Here is a 19,537-nt window from a genome sequence, read left to right on the forward strand (position 1 = left end):
CATGTCACGGTCAGGGTCCTTTTATTAATTGTCATCATCGTTTATTATTTTCAAAGTAAATTTATTTATATAATTAGTCTGTTTTCCTCCCCCACAGGGTCTTATGATAAAAACCATGGGAATTAATAAAAAGAAAGAGAGTATATACTTATGAATTTATATATAATTATTTTTCCAGCTACTGATAATTAATTTTTTGTGCATTCTTTGAATTATTCTTACAAGACTCTTTCTCTATTTGCTTTGTTTCTTTCTATATGACCTTTTAAAAGGAAATGTTAAAATATGCAGCAATCGGTAACGGACAAAAGGAAACGCCATGGTGAAAACTTTGTGTTACCCGTAATAATTTATGCAGAGTTGAAAACTTCTTTCAAGTGTTTGTTTTCGAAAGCATTGACTGTATCTTAAAAGGCGTCCACACAAGTCGGTATCCTACATGAAATATAAAAAGTATGCAGGAGGTTATGCTATTCATGAATAATAAATACTCCCTCCGTTCCTTATTATAACAGACGAATAACCGAAGTACGTTGATAAAAAAAATAGTTAAAATTAGTTGAGAACAATCAATGTGTAAAAAGTATAATTTTTTTTCCAAAAATGCCTTCATTAATAAGGAGAGAGAGTATCAGAGAGAACAATTAAATTATTAAAAGAAAGAAGTAGGAGGGGGAGAGAGTGTGAGTTGGAGATAATAAATATGGGTAAACTAAGAAATCAACACAAAAAAATAGAGACAACGTTTAAGTGTCTCTTATATATAAGAACATGCCATAAGCATCAAATGTCTCTTATAATAAGGAACGGAAGGAGTATTGAAAAATGATACCCATAACCTCCGGTCCATGTTTCTCTCCACATGCAATTAATGTATTTTCTTTTCTTCACTGGGCACGTATGAATGTGAGCATTACTTTTAAGGAGTTCTCAAACCTTAGTTTACTATGTGAGAGACTAACTTCATACTATATTATGCTTGGTTGATAATATACTATCTCTAATCTTTAATATAAAAACTTGTTTGATTTTTATTTTAGTCTTAAATATAAAATCTTAATTCACTTTATTTTTTATATTTGTCTATTTTTTTTAAGGTAATCCTTGTAATAATGATAGTTTAATAACAATATCTTGGAAAAAATAAAACATATTTATTAGAAATAATTTAACTTAACTAATTTTTTAATCTATTTAAATTAATTAGCCAACTCTTATCTTAAGAATAGGAGCTAATATTTCTTATGTGAGATAAATGAGCCAAGACTTGTATCAACAATCGAGAATCGACAAAATATAAGATCAATGAGTCACGGCATGTTTGTAATTTTCCCCCACTAGACCCCGAAGCTGTTGCGTTCCTTTTGTTTGGACTGCCGCTTGTGGACACCCAAGCGGTACTCGAGAAGTTCATAAAAAGTTCAAGCCGAGTTTTTTTTCTTTGGTGATCGAAGTTGAATTTGAATATTTAATTCAGTCTACTTGGGTTTAAAAGACTGAAAGAGACTCAAAATATTGAATGGGAGGACGCATTAATAAATAGAATTTACCGCCGGTTTGTTCACATTTAACCCAAAAATAATTGAGCTAAATTATATGGACAAAATTATTGGGATGATTAAAATTAAAATAATGATAAAGAATCGCTAAAAACTGTTGTTTTAAATTTAATTTGAAGATGACTTGGAAAGCTTGAATGAGAAATAATGGCAATCACCAAGCATACTTGCATGTGAGGCGCTCAAAATGAACAAGGAACTTGATAATGATCATTACAAGCAGGACAATCAAGTATTACTCAGTGGAGACTCATTCCACCAGGAAAGCACACAGTTCGCCGAATAACATTGAGTGATGTTATGATGAAAAAGTGACGTAAATTCTACGATTGATAAATATAAAAGAATCATAGCAAATAAGATAAATGACTGAATAGAACTGCATGTCAGTATCTAGCTTTAACTGGGTAAAAAATAAATTATAATGACTAGCTCAATATATACCGAAAAAACTAAAACAATTTAAAAAAACCAAAAAACAGGCCCAACCAAGAGGGAAAAGGAGAATGCAGACCTTAACCCTCCTCTCTCCAGCACCCCTTTTAAATTTACCCTACATAAACAGACTTAGGTCGTGGTCCTAATTGAAAAGAGACCCAAAAAAAAAAAAAACGAAAATTCCATGGAAATACAAATTGGTTAGGAAGCCACTAAGAAGGTGATACGTGATAGGTTCATCCTAAAGATAATAACACCTAAATTCCGCAGCTTCCCCTTTGCACAAGGGAGCGGGATCACAATCCAATACATACACTCAAGGTCCTTGGACAAAGACTACAAGATACACGGTCACCTTTGAGGTTGCTCCGTTACAGTGGCTCCTGACGGGGTGCTCGGACCAGCGCCGTTCTCTGTTGGAGGCGGAGAGCCCCATCTTCCTTCTGACTCTAGTGGCTCAAGAACATATACCCCGCCATCTGTAAGTCCCAATGCAAATTGATTGGCTTCGGAGGGATGTGCGGCAATGACAAGAGGATGGACTCTCAAGCTGTAAAATGAACTGTTAGATATGAGAAAGAAAATAATAAGAAGATCTTCCATTACGCTTGATCATAAAAAGAACCTTGGATTCGGATGAAGATATGCAGTTTGATTTATTCTGCACCGTAATCTGAGGGTTGAAGCAGTGAGTACGCCCACACTTCCATCTTCAAAGCTTACATATATTAAGTGACTGTCACATGAATACGTAGCATGTGTGATTGGACCACTGGCTTCTCGAGGAGCCCACTGATCAGATAACAACAAAATTCCGGAATATGTTAGTAGGCTTACCAGAGAAATCGCCTTGAAATACAGAAAACCAACGAAGCTAGGAATAATTAAACATAAGCCACTCTATCAAGTCAAATTTTGGAGATTGGCACACCTGCTTTAAGCATTCCAACTTAGGTGCCTCAAAGATGGCTATCTGGGTTTCATGAACAGCCAGCAAATGTATCTGATCTTGATGGAATTGGACTCGAGTATCACCAAGAGGCGCTGGTGCCCGACCACTGGGCATCTGCAGAAATTTACTCGCCTGCTTTTCCCATCCATCTGTGCTCCAAACGCACAACTGTGGGAGCATTCAACAAAAAACAAATAAATACACAAGAATGAACTTGATCTATACACAATGCATGGTGATTTTCATAATTATTTTTCTAAGAACGCTCATCAAAAGAAATCATTCACCACCCATAGATGCCATTTAATCTCTGATCCAACTACATATGCAGATGATTACCGATTACAGTACAACAGAAGTCGGGAACATTATTAAATGAAACACATTCCCACGTACAAAGCCAAAGAGAACAAAAGCTTAGGCTTAGATAACCACAGAGAACAAACTCTAGAGATGTAAACATCGTTAACCAGATGCAGTAACAAATGATGACCAGGAACCATCATTTCGGCAGTTCAATGTCCATAGCAACAGAAATAGATTCTTCACCTGAGAGTCAGCTCCCGATGATACAAGCACATTTAGAACGTGAGAAAATGCAAGACCAGTGATTCTCTTCTGATGACCTTTTAGCTTGGTTTTGACCTTGGATGAAAAATGAAAAGCAAAGGTAAGCTCAGGAATTTCTCAATCTGATAGTTTATCAAACTCAACCAATTATAGAGTAATACCTCATCCACCCTAACATTGTAAATTTGTATAGAAGAGTCTTCCATGCCAATGGCAATAATATTGTTGTCTTGAGGATGAAAAGCAAGAAATGTAGCAGCTGGGGGCGGTGGCATGAAAGTAGTCATTGTCTGCGGTTAGGAAGCAAATACATGTTAATCACACAAAATAAGTGTAACAAGACAAAGTGACATGTTCATAACAAAACAAAGTAAACCCTAAAAAAGAAGGTTAAAAAAAAATTGTTTTGAAGTGTCATTCAGTTTAGTTTAACATTAAAGTCGAAGAAGCAACTGATAGATGCAATAGATAGCAGATAGAAGCAAAATAACGTTTAAAGCAGGGCCAAAAAAGTTATAAATGAGAGATAGATAGATTAGGGGCAGAGGGAGCCAACATCCATGGATTTTAAAGCCACCAAAAAATGAGAAAAAAATGTGTGTGGCGGAGGAAAAATTTAAAAAATAGTAGCTCTCCCAAGTTCTTGTATGTCTGAACTAACATTCATGAAAGAGAGAGGAAAGGATCAGTGAAAAAATTTTTTTTAAAATAATCTTAATGAGCAGGCTCACTTTTTCTCAATCCTTTGCTTATGTCGGGGAAGCGCCCACATCTTTATTGGGGAAAGGGGAAATGAGGATGAAGAAAGGAAACATGGCACGCCATACTGACCATGCATCCTAATTGTCTTCATCGCAACTCCATTACTTAGTGTCATTTCAAGCTTGGGCATTAATATAGGAATTTTTTTGCCCCCTTTTTTTGGGACTAATAATTCTTCATATTCAGTTCATATAAGACAAGGAAAAAAGCAAATGGAAGGCAAGCTGCTTACCCTAAATGTCATCATATTGAAAAGGGAAATTTTTCCTCCCGAAGCTGACATGACATAGGAGTCATTCTTCGAGAGTGCAAAACATGAGACAGCTTCCTCTGGGTTTGTATCACTTTTATCATTAGTCATCAATATTCCACTGGATGGTTGCCACAGTTGTGGTGTAACTGCTGTAGTGGCCTGTTGCATATGCAATCGTGTCATTTAAAATTTTCTGGGACCACTATACTCCAGTTAAATAGTTCAAGAAATGATGAAATTGAAATCCAACCATGCATCAAAGAAGCGTCATTACCTTCCCAGTAACATTCCGATCATTTTTCTGCCATTTCCAAAGCTTGTGAACAGCATTTGCTGCTAATGCCAGAATGGCAACCCCTTGATTTGTGTAAATTAATCTAGAAACCTGAAACAATATTTGATGTTACATAGGTCAACTTGCAAGTTTGTAAAAGATCAAAAACTCAACAAAGAGCCAAATACTGCTAAAATCCACAGTTCCATTTCCTTTAAATGCACGTTGATGGTGATCCAAAAGTGATCTATATTTGTCTTTGACATGCATTGAAGCAAATTTGTAGGTAACATTATCTGCACCACATGCTGGTAGGAACTAAGACACTAATCCAATTTTAAAAGCAGATCTCACCCTTGTTGGTGATAAATTGTCAGGAAGCTTCAGTGCACGGCATTGTGATAGTTCAGTAATTTCTGTCAGTTTCCAGATCCTAGATTTATCAACAGCTTCATCAGCAATTCTGGGCTTTACATCAGCTAAACTTCGAGTATCATTATTCTACAGAGACAACAATCAAGTATTGGGTCAATAAAAATGCTAGATAATAAAATAAATGAGGTCCAAAATCATGCACAAATTAACCATATCAATGTACAAAGAACTCACCATTCCAACCATGGCTGCCACTGAAGGAGCTCGATCCGCAAGGCTTGTTCCCACAGTTACATTATTAGAAGCAAAGGTGCTAATTGGAGATGCCTGGGCCTGCATAAACAGGATGGATTCAGAAAATGCATTCGAGCAAGTAATCTAAATCTGAACAACCAACCTTCACAACAGACGCAGTAGCAACTCTAGGAGCATCAAATGGGCGATTCTCCACTGTCCGAAGTAGCCTAATACCATCTGTATTTGCTAATATTTTAATTCCATTGTCATTTGTGGAGACAGCCAACAGTATTCCCTCCTTGTTAAATCTAATACAAGGAGAAGACTGCAAGTTCCAAAGCAAGCCACGTGTTAATTTGAAGGGAAGGAATAACAAGGTCAACAAAAGATAATGCCAATCCAATAATAACCTGTAATCCACCCTCTGCATCTACACTCGTCAACAAGTTTGTACTATCCATGTCCCAGAATTTAATCATAAACTCATCACCAGCAGCTAAGAATCGATTCTTAGTTGTATCAAATTGCACAACACCTACGGATCTCTTCCCCAGACCATGATATGTACGCTTTACAGCTCCTTCACTTTCATTCCATTCCACTAAAAATGATTCCCCTTCTTTGTTTGTGCCGCATGAAAATAGCCTAAGTAACACATATAGGTCCCAACAAATAGTCACACCACAAAATCATGCATCAGCCAAAAATTAGAAACAAGAAAAGGTATGGTTAGTGTCTGAACCTTGTTCCATCAGCACTATATGCCATTGCAGTAGAGGAATGGCCTGGTGCGTCATAGTCAACCCTAGAACCCATGTTGTCATACAACCAAGCCTTTATTTTTCCATCAGTTGCAGTTGAAAAGATGAACTACACAAGCATATATATGGGATCAGACAGTATGTAAACCAAGACAAATTAAATGAATGAATACATGCAAGACCATGTAAACCAGAGATCAAGATGATCAAATATTAACATGAAAAGTAGTTCAAGAGAATATCAGTGTTATTAATCAATAATATCAGGCAACCAGAAAACGTAAGAAGCAGAGACTTCCAAATTCAGACATATTTGTTCCATCTCATGATGCTCGTCCATCAACTAACTGTGGCAGACAAAATTCTACTCACTTAACAATAGCCACATATTGCAGCCCAAAAAACAGAAGCCAAATAATTTGTAGTGCTGGGTTTAGCTTACCTGAATATTTTCTTTGTGATGAGGGCACACAGAATATACAGGTGCTTCATGACCCTCAAATATATACTGCTTTACACCCGTGACTGCATCCCATACCTGCAAAACTTGGACTCTTACAAATGATTTTGCATTGCAACCTCGTCATGAAATATTGTATGAGTAACAAACCTTGATGACCCTATCTTCTCCGCAGGTAACAACACATAGTTGTTTGTTCGGATAAGAGAAAGCAAGATCATTGACACTCCCAGCATGTGCCTCAATCTGTTACGACAAAAGCAAGTGAGCACCAATATATGTATCGAGTTATGGGTCTTGGTGCTTTTCATGTATAGATGGGAGATAAATTTAAAAACAAAATAACGTTGACAAATTTAATAGACAAATGATCAACTGGCATATAAAGCATATTTGCTGGACTACGGAGAGAAAACAACCTCTAGGTGGTTCCTAAGATCATCCCCACCGTGATAGGAATATAAGTGCACAATGTGCTTAGAATAAGCAACGCCTGAAATATTGAGAAAACAAAATTCAACCTGTTAACAACTTCAAATGACATAAGTATGGGATCAATAGAATACATCAAGAAGCAAATACGTAAACCGAGCCATAGAAAGCAGCAAATATCCTTAGATCATACCAAAAAGTGTTCCATCAGGACTCCACATCACACGGTTCACCGAAGCTGTGTAATCATTAGCCAGTGATGCCTACATTACGGTTAGATAACAGTTACTCATTAGTTGACAAGCTGACTTCAAAGTTCAAACGGAAACAATAGATATGCAGTGTTCATCAACTTTAGTTCAAGAAACACACCTGTAGAGGCATTGAACACACTCCAAGGTCCCAGACCTTGAAATTTCTAAGTGCAATCCTGTCACGGCTACCTACGTCCCACACCATGACATCTCCCATGTTTGTTCCAACTAAACATCAACAAAATTAAAAGATAAATCAATTTACAAATTAATTAAATATATACATTAATAACTAACTAAAAACTGAGGACATTACTGTTTGAGTGGAAGTCAAGAAAAAAGCAGCTTACCAAGAAGTAGGATTTGTTGAAGCGGATGGAAATCCATACTTTTGACAGATGACCCTTGGCTTAGAGTCATCACAACGTTCTTGGGCAAGTCATCAGACGAATAGGAGCTCTGACCGTGGCTTTGGCTAGAGTAAGCAACAGGCAGAATATTTACTGGTAGATTATTGACCTGCTAGAATTCATGAATGCAGGATGAGTTACAGACATTAAATTTCTGCAAAGAATCCATAATTGGTAGACTTCAAAATGAAGGAATTAATACCTAACGGTTTTAAAATAAATTTAAAATTTATTGTAAATGGCTAAGCAAGCATATATGCATCACACACTAGTCCATCCAATCCAGTCCAATTTAAATCCTACAAATCCTTGCCATCCTCCACCTGGAGAGCAAGGCAGCAATTTCTGTTCTCAGCATTAATATATCTCACGAATTGTGGAAACAAAAATAATATTGAAAAAAGAAGCAACAAACGTTTCCAATTTCCATATGAACGAGGTTTTTGAGCTTCAGTTCTTTGAAACTGTACACTTTACAACTTCCCAAAGTGTTTTTCAGTTTTGATAACAAGAAAAAAGGTTGTGAAAAGCGTAGAAAAAATAAATAAAACTTCTAGTTAATATGAAAATTTTAACCTAGATATTCTCTGACTATGGAGTAAATAAAGTTCCATAGTTCAAAGATAAGCTATGATATGATCAGGTGTGCTGCCAAGCAATTTGGAATTCCACTAACTTCCAGTTATATTAACAAAGTGCCACACTGTGAAACAAGCATCTTGCACTTTAAAAGACATCTACGTGAAGGATAATGAAAAAAGCTGACATGCATGATCATGAGATCCACATTTTCACTCTTTAATCAAAAAGACAGAGACAAACAGATAGAATGCATCTTTATACTTCATCTGATATGCCAAAAGGCCTTGTCCTCTTCAATACGTGATCTGAATCTGCAGTTTGATAGTCCATAGCTGGGTTATTAGTGGGAGTTCTGGGGCGCTTTAAAATAGCTGTTGCCATGACCAAAACAGAGAGCGCAAAAGAAAATCAGGTTGGAAAGTGATCGAGCACAAAGAGACAAAGGAAGATTGATTGCCAATCATTCAACAAGCATTATAGAAAAAGCCAACATGACATAACCATCACAAGATCTCTAGCAATTTCAATATTTTCTCAGTTTTTCAAATCTCACATCACTTTTGCAGTTCCATAATTGAATGTATTCTCACGCATGATTAGATTTATAAAAACCAGCACGAAATGACCAGATAGATGAGGCCAGTTCCCATTTTATGTGTTAGTCAAGGCCGACAAAACATTGACTAGATGTAAAATTACCTGCATTATTCGCTGCAGTCAAACCTATTGGTACTGCAGAGGCTGATGGGTGTGGAACAGGGGATGGATTGGCCATCCATCCAGCAAGTGATGTCTGAAGAGCAGGTGGTGTTGGCTGGAATGGCTATAAGATGTATAAATGGTATCAGGTATACAACATTTTATATTTATATATCACAAATTACCAGTGCAGCATAGGAGAATTGTTTCCAGTTCTGTTACTTACACCATGAGCACCAAGCGGTGGGAAACCTCCAGCCTTGGGGACAGCACCCATTAGAGGATTAGTAACAGGGGATGGAGCCCGTGCACCATTTGGCTGTCCACAGCTATGGTCTACAAATAGGGTCTTTATGTCAGGATTAGACCTTGGATTCTTACAGAGTTGATGTTGCCAGTTTAAACTGCAATCAACAATTAAATAAAAAACAAAAAATAATTGTTACATCAAAGATTAAAAAAATAATGGAATAAGTGCTAGAAAACATATGATATTTATAAGGACCTTTGATTGATTAAAGTCCGCAGCCTGGAGTTCTTCAAGGTAGGAAACTGAAGCTTATCACGAAACAAAGGGTTAGCTTCTATTAATTTCTTTAGTTCAGCGAGCATTATCCCCCTAGCGGACTTTGTATCTCCATACTTAGATAGCTGTTCATTATGTCTGTAAATTCATAAAAACCATTGTAATTCTAAGTGAAGAAAAAGTACCATAACATTATACCAAGCTTATTGCCCATACCTAAAGTTATCCAAAGTCAACAGTTGTGTGATTTCCTTGAAAAGATCCTCATTAAATGCGGCAAACACTTTCAAGTCCTTCACTAAAATATCCACTGCTTTTGATCGATCTTGCCTGCAGTTGTTTAAAACTTAATTCTCTCGCCCGTCATGAATAAAAAAATTTTAAGAACAGTAACAGCTTAACATCACCATAACATACTTATCTAAAGCTTCAAGGTATTTCTGCTTCCTAATCTCAAAGAAGATCTTCATGGAATATCTATTATCATCCACCTTCGTGAAACCAGACAAATATTTTTCAACCTCGTCCCACTCCCCATTCGTTACCATATCCTCGAAATATCTCATGTTAAAGAAAAATCCCGACTCTTGCTCCAACCTATAGACGTTCACAATTCAGATGAAAAATAATCAATTAGCCAGAGAGAACGAGAAGATATGTATGACTACCGAAATTAAAATTAAAAATTTATTAAAAAAAGATGAGTAGAAAACTAGCATACTTGTGAACAGACTCCTTAAATTTTTCTTCATCTAGAAACTGAAGTATAAGAAACACCAGTTCTCTGCTAAGCGAAGACATGGCGGTGTCCCCAGCAACTAAAATAAGTCCGCCTGAAAGATCGAAACCAGAATAGATCAACAACACTGGAGCATCAAAACCTTGAATTAAGCGAAAAATACATCAACATGAAAAAATTCAAGACTCTGTGTGAGAAACCAAAATCTATCAGAAAAAATTATTTTATTATCCAGATATTAAGCAGAAAATTCAGGAAAAAATTGCTGAGAAATGGAAAATGAGAAGGAGAGAAGGAGCTCGCACCTGTCTGAGATTTCCTACACAGATCGATAACCCTCGAAGCAGAACGAGGATAATTAAGGAGGGTTTCAGTGGTTTCTCGCTCTGCTTTCTCTCTCTAGCTTTTCCCGTGTTGGAACGCTTCTGGTGAAGTATTTATACAGGAAAGGGCTAGGGATTTGGGGAGAAAGGAGAAAGAGAGAGAGGTAAGAAGCGACGAAATGAATGAATCAAGACGGTTTAAATAGCGTGAGCGAGCACGAGATGAGATGGGAATCATGGCTCCTGTGTGATAAGCCATCGTACTTATAACCGATGCAATAAGTAGAACCACTTATCCAAAGTGAGATTTGCCTTCTGCTTATCTGGAGTCATAAATAAGCAGATTTAGATTTATTTTCGGCTAGACTTGCGGAGTTTTCAATCTGCAATAACGCTGATTTATTATCATTTCCTATATAATTTTCTGAGCACATACATAACACTGGTATTTTATTTTGATTCATTAATTGTATAAAGCGTTTTATTCATTATTTAATTCTAATGTTGTTATAAAAAAAATACTACCGTTAGTATTTTAAATATTGACAAATCATTACCTGACATATTTTCAAAAATAATAATACTTGACATAAAAAATTATTATTTGAGAGTAATAATATTAAAGTTAGATGACTAAAAAATATTTTATAAAATTTGGAGAACAAACTAAAATCTTATAAAATTTGGAGAACAAACTGAAAAATATGCACTTTTGCTTGATTTTCTGTGAGCACACTTCCATTTCTTTTCTAAAATATTTTCAATTTAATTAGAAAAATTTCGGAAGAGGACCTGGCTTCGTTTTTTGTCTATTAATTAATTAATAATCAAATCTAGTTTGTTGTCCGGGAGAGAGAGGGAAATCTTTTATTTTCTGTAGGTTGTTATATTTTTATAACTGTGAGTTAATCACTTTTATCTAAATTTTTTATTGGTTATGTTGAAATTATTTTCTATTTTTATTCTATATTTAGATTTTATATACGAAGCAAACAATTATAGACTAAAATATTTATTACAGAATCAAGTAAAATATTTGACTTTATAAATATGCATATACATATATATCTATAAATAAAAGGATACCTTAGTTATTGCCTAGCTATAGTCATCTAGCTTCTACTCTTGACCAGATAAATTTAAATACAAAAAGGAAAAAAAAATGGCCCCGTTAATCACACCATAAAGAAATATACTTCAAAGTTGACTAACAATAGATATAGAATTGTGATTGAGATTTGAGAGATCCTAAGACGCATGCAAATAACCCGTTAATTTTTGAATATTTTTGTTTGCTGAAAAAATTAGAATATCTTGAACTATTTTAGATTATCAATTATCAAATGCTTTTTATTTTTTCATTTGTTGGCAAAAACATCAAATGATTTTTATTTTTCCTTTCTTTCGCATCAAGAAAGTTTTATGCTGGGTTAGCACAAAAAAAAAATCATAAATATTTACATTTCATTCTCTCTTTAACATCTAAGCTTGCCTATTTTCAAGGAAAATTTGCCTTTGATTAGGAAAAAAAACCTAAATTTACTTGATATTGCTTTTCAGTTTCCCTTTCATTTATTGTCCTTAAGATACTTTTAAAAACGGAGGCTTACAAACTTCACTTGCTAAAAAAAGTATTATAATACATTATATTATAAAAATAGAAAGGTATTACACTAATCTCATTTATACAATTTCATTATTTAGAAATTATTAATCATTTTGTCCATATTTCTCTTCGCAATATCTGTTGTTCGCTTTAGTTTTTTCTATCACTTAAAAAACTATCCACGCCTCTTTTTCTGGGAAAAAAATCTGTATTGAATATATCCTAATCGACGTATATATTTAGAAATTGTGAATTATTTTGTACATATTTCTCTTCGTAAAATTAGTTGTTTCGCTTTAGTTTTTTTTATCATTTAAAAAATTCTCCATGCCTCTTTTGCTGAAAAAAAATGTGTGTGTGTGTGTGTGTGTTAAAGGCTGGCAAAAAAAATGAATACATATATATATGTACACACGTATATATATAAAGAAGTCCAGTGCAGGCGTTGATAATGAAAATCCGTACAGTTATACGTTTAATTGAGAAAGTTCATTGTCTGGTGACGTGTTTGGATTAGCAAGGAATCGTTCAGTTACCAAATTATCAGATAAAAATTAATCATCTAAAACTTTAGGTTAGAATCATTAGACATCAATTATTTCCAAAAGGATTGGTTTAAAAAAGCACTAAAACTTATCAATTTATTTATTTTTTCTGAAAAGTGCATTTACAATTCCCTGTGGGGTTAATAATTTTATATGTGGTAACTTCTTATTTGTATTTTGGAGGAAACCATTTTTTACTTTCATGGGGGGGGGGGGGACAGAGTTTTATTTTACTGATTACTCCTGTACAATTTTGATCAAATATTTTTGTGAAAAAATCAATACCATCAATATCTAAAAATATGAATTACAATTTTTGAAAAACCAGATATAATTGTAATATAGGCACACGGTTTTATTGGTTGATTCAATACTAATTTTTAGTCTTATGATAGTCCACTTTTACATATTTGATATATTCCTAAAAATTATTAAAAAATATTTTTTTATTGTAAACAAATATGAAATATCCTAATTATTTTATAACAAGCTGCGACTGCGTTGTTTAATGCGCAGAATAAATTAGACTAACATAAAAAAAAAAAAAGGAGTAGAAATGATTCCATGACAAAAAAAAAATATTATTCACATTCTGGGTAAAAAATAACAAAACAGATAAGTAATGATAATAAATGCATGAATATGATACGCATTAAAAACAAAAATTTTCATGAAAAATATCAAGTAGGTTTTAAAAGATTTCTTACTAATTACTTTAGAGATAAGAATGCATATTAAGATTAAAAAATGAAGGTAGCTATTAAGGTACAGCTGATTATTTGCTATATGAATTTCCATTCCTAAATATAGAAATTAAACAACTAATTTAAAAAGATAAAAAAATTTAAAATAGTTATTTATGAAATAATCTCGTATATCTTTTTTTTGGCTTTTAAACACCCCTATTTTTAGTCAAATATATTGAGATCAATTCATTAATAAAAACATATTTTAACATATGTAGTTATTAAAAATAGTTTGAGAAATTTTCAAGAATAAAATAGACTGGGATTTTATATTTAATATTAGAGTAAATTCTTTAACCAAATTTTATTTTTAAAAATGATAAATTAAATTCAAGAAACTGAATAAACTACTAGTCACTGTCACGAGCTTCAAGAGAGTCTAAAACCACAGCATGAAAAACACTATTTTCTATCCTAATTATAAAATTTAATTTATAATATAAAATTATATTACAAACTAAATTTTATAAATAGGATAAGAGATAGTAAATAACTGCAATTTTTTGTTTAAAAAAAACAAAGAAGCTGCGATTTTTTATAGTCAGGAAGCAAGTGGAGCTCAACGACAATGGACTCGGATAACGTAAACCGCGGGAACAACCCCCGGTTCATGGGCAAATAGGCAATACATCTTCGGCCAGGGGCAGATCTGCCATTCTGCTCGCAATTCCATGCAGAGTATTTCTCCGTTCTTGATATATACTATCTCTAATTTTAATTATAAAACCTTGTTCTAAACTAAAGATATTGGTTAACTAATTTGAATAAATTAAATATGTTAGTTAAGTTAATTTATATAATATGTTTTTTTCTAAAACTTTCTAAATATATTTCTTAATTCACTCTTTCTTTTTATTACTTAATTGTTGTTGAAAGAATATTAATAGAATTACTTTGAGTAAAAATTAATAAATATTTAAAATAGATCTTAGATATAGAAACAATATCAATTCTTCAATTATTTTAATTTTGATAAAGCGCTAGTAACAGGTTGTTTTTTAATGGAATGTGACAAAAATATAATGAAAGTGGAAAGTTAATCTCTTCCACAGTCAAAGGCGACCGTGGGATGGTCTTCCATGCTAATTTCGCAGTAATTTGCTGAAGTTTTACCTTCTGACTTTTCGTTCTATGAAAAGTAACTGTAATTATGATATACTGCTGTGTTATAAATGACATAGTATTAAAAATTACTTATTTAAGCATGTTATCACATACATTAAACAACATAGTCTTTCCGTAAATACATCGTGAGTATTTGTTTTTCTTCATTTTTTTATCATTTTTTTCTACCCACGGTTTTTATCTATGAAAAATAAAACATATAAAAAGTGAGATTATTCATGAGACATGCGAATATGTGTTATATTTTTTATTATTTGAATATTTCTCCACATATTTTATCGTGATCCATGCAACTTGTTTTTGTCATTAGATTTCCTAATACATTTTAACGAGGTTTCACAAGGAAAAAAATATAGCTTTTGTAAAAAAAATGCTACATTCAGTACTTAATACTACCTCTGGTCCTAATTATAAGAACTAGTTGACTAATTTGAGAAAATTAAGAAAATAAATTAAGTTAGTTATTTGTCATAAATATGTATTGTCTTTTCTAAAATATCCTTACTAATCAAGTGTATTGGCTAGAACTACTATTGTTAGAAGGACTATCTTGAAAAAAAATACATAAATATTAAACACAAAGTAGATTGGGGTCTTATATTTAGGACCAAAATAAAAGTCAAAAGAGGTCCTATTTTAAGAACCGAAGGTGGTATAAAAGTTAGTTAGACTTTCAATTTGCTTCTAAATATAAGATTTAATTCACTTTATTTTTTATATTTATCTATTTTTTTAAAGTAATTATTATAATATTTGCACTATTGAATATTTCATCAAATAATAGTTTTAATCAATACAGGTGATTAATAAGAGTATTCTACAAAAGATAACACATATTTATTACAAATAACTAATTTGATTAATTTTTTTACTCTCCTTAAATTATTAAGTTTTACATTAAGAAGCAGAGCTAATAATAACATTTCTTATGAAAACAAAAAGAAGGGACAATGTCGTAGAAGTGCAACATTCTTAAATCCTATGTCGTCCTCGTCAACCAATTAAAGATTTGTGGAATTTGACCGACCCATCAAAGATTTGTGCGTTTTGGTGGGATTCAAAAAGGATTTCTCCGAAGATTTATGTGTTGGAAAAGATTAGTTTCTAAACCGCTATTCTTATTATTTTAGAATAATTATATGTTATACAGAATAAACATATAAGAAAAATTTTATAAACATAAAAATTGTTTTTACATATTTTTCAAATTAAACACTCAATTAATTATTAAAAAAAGATTAATATAATTTTTGATCCATCAGGTTTCAAATTATAAGTTTTATTTCCTCAAAAAACAAAATAATCTAAGTTTTTATTAGATTAAAAAAACTAATATTTTAAATGAAAAAAATTTGAAAAATCAGAATCTATATTAAAAAAAAAAAAACAGTAGAAGAGATGTCCACGTCTTTGAGAATTGATGTGACACTAACTTGTCGAACTATACGAGAAAACGGACGATTTAACCGAGAAAAAACTGTGATAGCCTACCATCCACTCAGCATGTCACGACAAAAACAACGACCATAAACAATGGAAATTACGAGATAATGAGCATAATCCCCAAAAAATAATTAAATATTCGACCTTTGAATTAATCAACATCCTTCCCCAGTTTTTTTTTTTTTGGCCCCCAAACAATCTCGTCACTTTCCGCAAATGTCGTTGTCACATTCTTCTGGGAAACTTCATTCGGGGTGTTTTTTCATCACATCCATTTTATCACTGACTTTATTCCGTTTTATCCCAAAAGTAATTTTACAGAGAATTTTATTATTTTTAATCAATAAAACCAGCCCATGCTTATCTAGGGATTTATAAAGCTTGATTAGATCGGGTCACATCATACCACACACAAAAATATTGATATATTATTCACCAATGATATTTACATAATTGTAATATCTGAGACGCGCCTTTATAAAAATAGAAATCACTATTATTTCCTTTTCAAATCCTTTGGTCTTATGGAATGAGATGACCCGGATATGGTCAGCCCAGGCCTCAACCAGTAGTTCGGTGCACCGTAATTAACGCTTGTAGGATTCATGATGAATAAGTATATTCATACAAATTGAAACAATTTTTTTTATATATATTTATCTTATATTTTATAAATTATAATTAAAAAGTCACTTATAAATCATTTTAAACAAGCACTTAAATCCAACTTATATACTCCCCCAGTCTTACTCACAAGACATTTTTAGCATTTGTTGCACATGTCAGGAGAAACTTTAAATTACATTATATTAACTCTCTATTAAAATATAATAACTTTTCAAATTTTTCACTATCTAATTTAAACGCTTTTAAAAAATAAATATTTATACTATAGTAAATAAACGACACAATAATATATTCGTGTTAAAAATTTAATGAGATGCTTTATAAATAGGATTTAAAAAAATCTCTTTGCCTTATAAATGACACTAAAAAAACATACATATTGATTACAATGTCACTGTCTCTTGTCTTTAATGAAATAACTACTTTAGAAGTATTTCATCCATTAATTAAATTAATTATTTATAATAAATATGGATTGGTTTTTTTAAACTATCATTTTAGTCACGTTCCTTGTAACTACCTCCTGATAAGAACCCCTTATAGTTTAATAAGGATATTTTAAAAAAATTTAAATGTCAAAAAACAGAGTGAATTAAAATGGTATTTTAAATCAAATTCATCCTAAATTTTATATTCCTCTAATCCTTAATATAAAACTCATTTAACTAATTTGATTAGATTAAGAAAGTTAGGTAAGTTAGTTAATTATAAAAAATGTGACACTTTTTTTCTAAAACACAATAATCATCTTTCTTAATACCTTATCTCCCTCTTCTACTTGATTATGATTGAGGGAGTATCCATAGAGATAATTTAGAAAAAATTAATAAATATAATGAATAGGTCTTATATTTAGAACTAAAACCAATTTAATAATTAAATTTTATATTAAGAATCGAAAGAGTATTAAAGATGGGCGGTTGAAGTGAGTCCTGGACAAGAAAATTTTGGAAGGGGTGGTTGAGAACTTGAGATGAGGTGGTGCGTTGCTTAAAAAACACCGACAATAATTTATAACGTGTCAACATCATAGTTGCTCGCCGTTTAAACTTTTATATTTTCATTCACACATATATTTATTCAATTGAATAAAAAAATGGGACATGTTTATGGATTGAAACTTGCCAACTCATTCTCTCCCTCCCTATCAATACACCGCATCTTTAATTCATTCGTTTTTCACGCTTCCAATAGTCACTTGTTTGTTTCCCACATTCAATATTACCAGGACACTAATTTTTGGGATTTCTCCCGCCCAAAAAAATTATCGGGATTTTAGCCTTCCTTAATCTTCTATTTTTATTATTTAAAATTAAATAACCGATATATACCTTACGACTTACATTTCCCTTTTTCGCCTATTTTTAATTTTTATACATGTGCGCTTTAACTTGGGTCCCACTTTGTTCCTGGACATACATTGTGCACTTATTTACGTTACCTTTTACTTTTAGAAGTTTATCTTGTTTTTTAAAAAAAAAAAAAAATGGGCACATGCATCGCACGCAATAAGAGTGGAGTTACGAGAAATTTCTCGGTAGCTATGACTGTCCACTTTATTCCCTTTTTCTTTTCTTTTAAATCAACTTTCAGTCAATCATTTTAGAATTAGTACAGTTTAAAAAGATAAGTTTAGGAACACAATTAGTTAGGATAAATACAACTTTTCTGAATTTTACTTAATGAAATTAGTGACTTTTACCTTTTTTTTATCACTATTTAAAGATCCCTAGACCTAGAGATAAATTTGAATTTTTAAATACTCCATTGAAATTTAAAATGAACATTAGAAAAAAAAATTCTCCCGTTATAATTTTTTATTAGTGAGAATATCTAAATAAAAGTCCTAATATTCAGCATGTACAAAATTTGTAGAGTTGAAAATTAAACTTAATCTAGCAAGTTAAATGAGCCAACTGATCATTTTTTGCATTTAAATATTAAATTCACGTAGTCGTTGAAATCTCACACACAAACAGAAGTCTTAAAGAAGACATTGTACGTAAAAGTATTGAGTTTTATATTTAAAACCAAAACCAACTCAAGAATTAGATCTGTATTAAGGACCGAATGAGTAATTAATTATATTATAACTCACTTTGTGCGTAAATAAAATACCCAGTTATCAAAATCACATAGATTTAAAAAGTATCCTGCGGCTAAATGCTTTTGTCATTCCCAACCTACCCCTAATTAAATGTTTTCCTTCTTTTGTGATGGTGGAATCGTTTATCTGGGGCTAGAAAGAATCATTAATCAGTAACTAGAAATATATGCAGTCCGGTCAAAAAAAAAAAAACTAGAAATATATGCAGAAAGATCTTTTAAGGTATCATAGATTTTCGAACAATATATTATAAAGAAAAAAAAAATGTGACTGGGTGCTATATTTAAGGAGGAGGGAGTTACTTCTATTTTTTTGTCTAAGATTTAGGAAACAACTGAGGAATTTATTTTAATCATAACTGAAACTCTCAAGCCTCTTTTACTTTCCATATTAATGTGTGAAATTATAAGCGCGTTTTGGTGGGTGATCCGAACAGACCAACTTACATATGGGTACTACCTCCAGTTCTTAATATAAGATCTTATTTGATTTTTATTTTAATCATAAATATAAGATCGTAATCCACTTTGTCTCTCATATTTATACATTTTTTTTAAAGTAGCCCTTCTAACAATAATAATTCTAGTCAATACACTTAATTAGCAAGGATATTTTAGAAAAGACAACAATTATTTAGAATAAATAACTAACTCAACCTTATTTCTTAATCTCTTCAAATTAGTCAATTGGCTCTTATAATTAGAACCAGAGGTAGTATATTATAAGTAGTTA

The 19,537-nt window shown here is 32.2% G+C and overlaps 1 protein-coding gene across 3 annotated transcripts; it reads right to left on the minus strand.

Annotated features, from left to right (window-relative positions):
• Positions 1-1,898: 1,898 nt before the first annotated feature.
• On the minus strand, positions 1,899-10,749 carry LOC114713445 (topless-related protein 4). 3 transcript variants are annotated; one of them, XM_028898093.1, is made up of 26 exons: positions 10,589-10,749; positions 10,266-10,425; positions 9,962-10,141; positions 9,761-9,874; positions 9,524-9,682; positions 9,245-9,422; positions 9,019-9,142; positions 8,581-8,690; positions 7,678-7,849; positions 7,446-7,555; positions 7,267-7,336; positions 7,061-7,134; positions 6,792-6,887; positions 6,624-6,719; positions 6,163-6,290; positions 5,831-6,065; positions 5,581-5,745; positions 5,418-5,516; positions 5,163-5,309; positions 4,809-4,919; positions 4,514-4,693; positions 3,681-3,809; positions 3,499-3,594; positions 2,929-3,117; positions 2,623-2,789; positions 1,899-2,547 (listed from the first exon to the last, which is right to left on the minus strand). In XM_028898093.1, the coding sequence occupies exons 2-26, from the start codon at positions 10,343-10,345 to the stop codon at positions 2,349-2,351; spliced, it is 3,408 nt and encodes a 1,135-aa protein (XP_028753926.1). In that variant the 5' UTR covers positions 10,346-10,425; positions 10,589-10,749; the 3' UTR covers positions 1,899-2,348. The 3 variants fall into 3 exon arrangements, with proteins under 3 accessions (XP_028753926.1, XP_028753927.1, XP_028753925.1); XM_028898094.1 differs by having other exon boundaries at positions 7,678-7,846; positions 10,266-10,377; positions 10,589-10,676; XM_028898092.1 differs by having other exon boundaries at positions 10,266-10,377; positions 10,589-10,676.
• Between the last annotated feature and the right edge of the window lie 8,788 nt (positions 10,750-19,537).

This window comes from Neltuma alba, unplaced genomic scaffold (assembly GCF_004799145.2).
Source record: "Neltuma alba isolate B1F8T4 unplaced genomic scaffold, ASM479914v2 tig00011426_pilon, whole genome shotgun sequence".
In the NCBI taxonomy this organism is placed as follows: domain Eukaryota; kingdom Viridiplantae; phylum Streptophyta; class Magnoliopsida; order Fabales; family Fabaceae; genus Neltuma; species Neltuma alba.

What these genes read in the sequence shown, in the direction of transcription:
- LOC114713445 (XM_028898093.1), bottom strand. Translation starts at nt 10,345, where the DNA reads ATGTCTTCGCTTAGCAGAGAACTGGTGTTTCTTATACTTCAGTTTCTA. An exon ending in TATAGTGCTGATGGAACAAG is followed by an intron (nt 6,066 to 6,162) that starts GTTCAGACACTA and finishes TGTGTTACTTAG; the next exon opens with GCTATTTTCATGCGGCACAA. An exon ending in TCAATATGATGACATTTAGG is followed by an intron (nt 3,810 to 4,513) that starts GTAAGCAGCTTG and finishes TCCTAACCGCAG; the next exon opens with ACAATGACTACTTTCATGCC.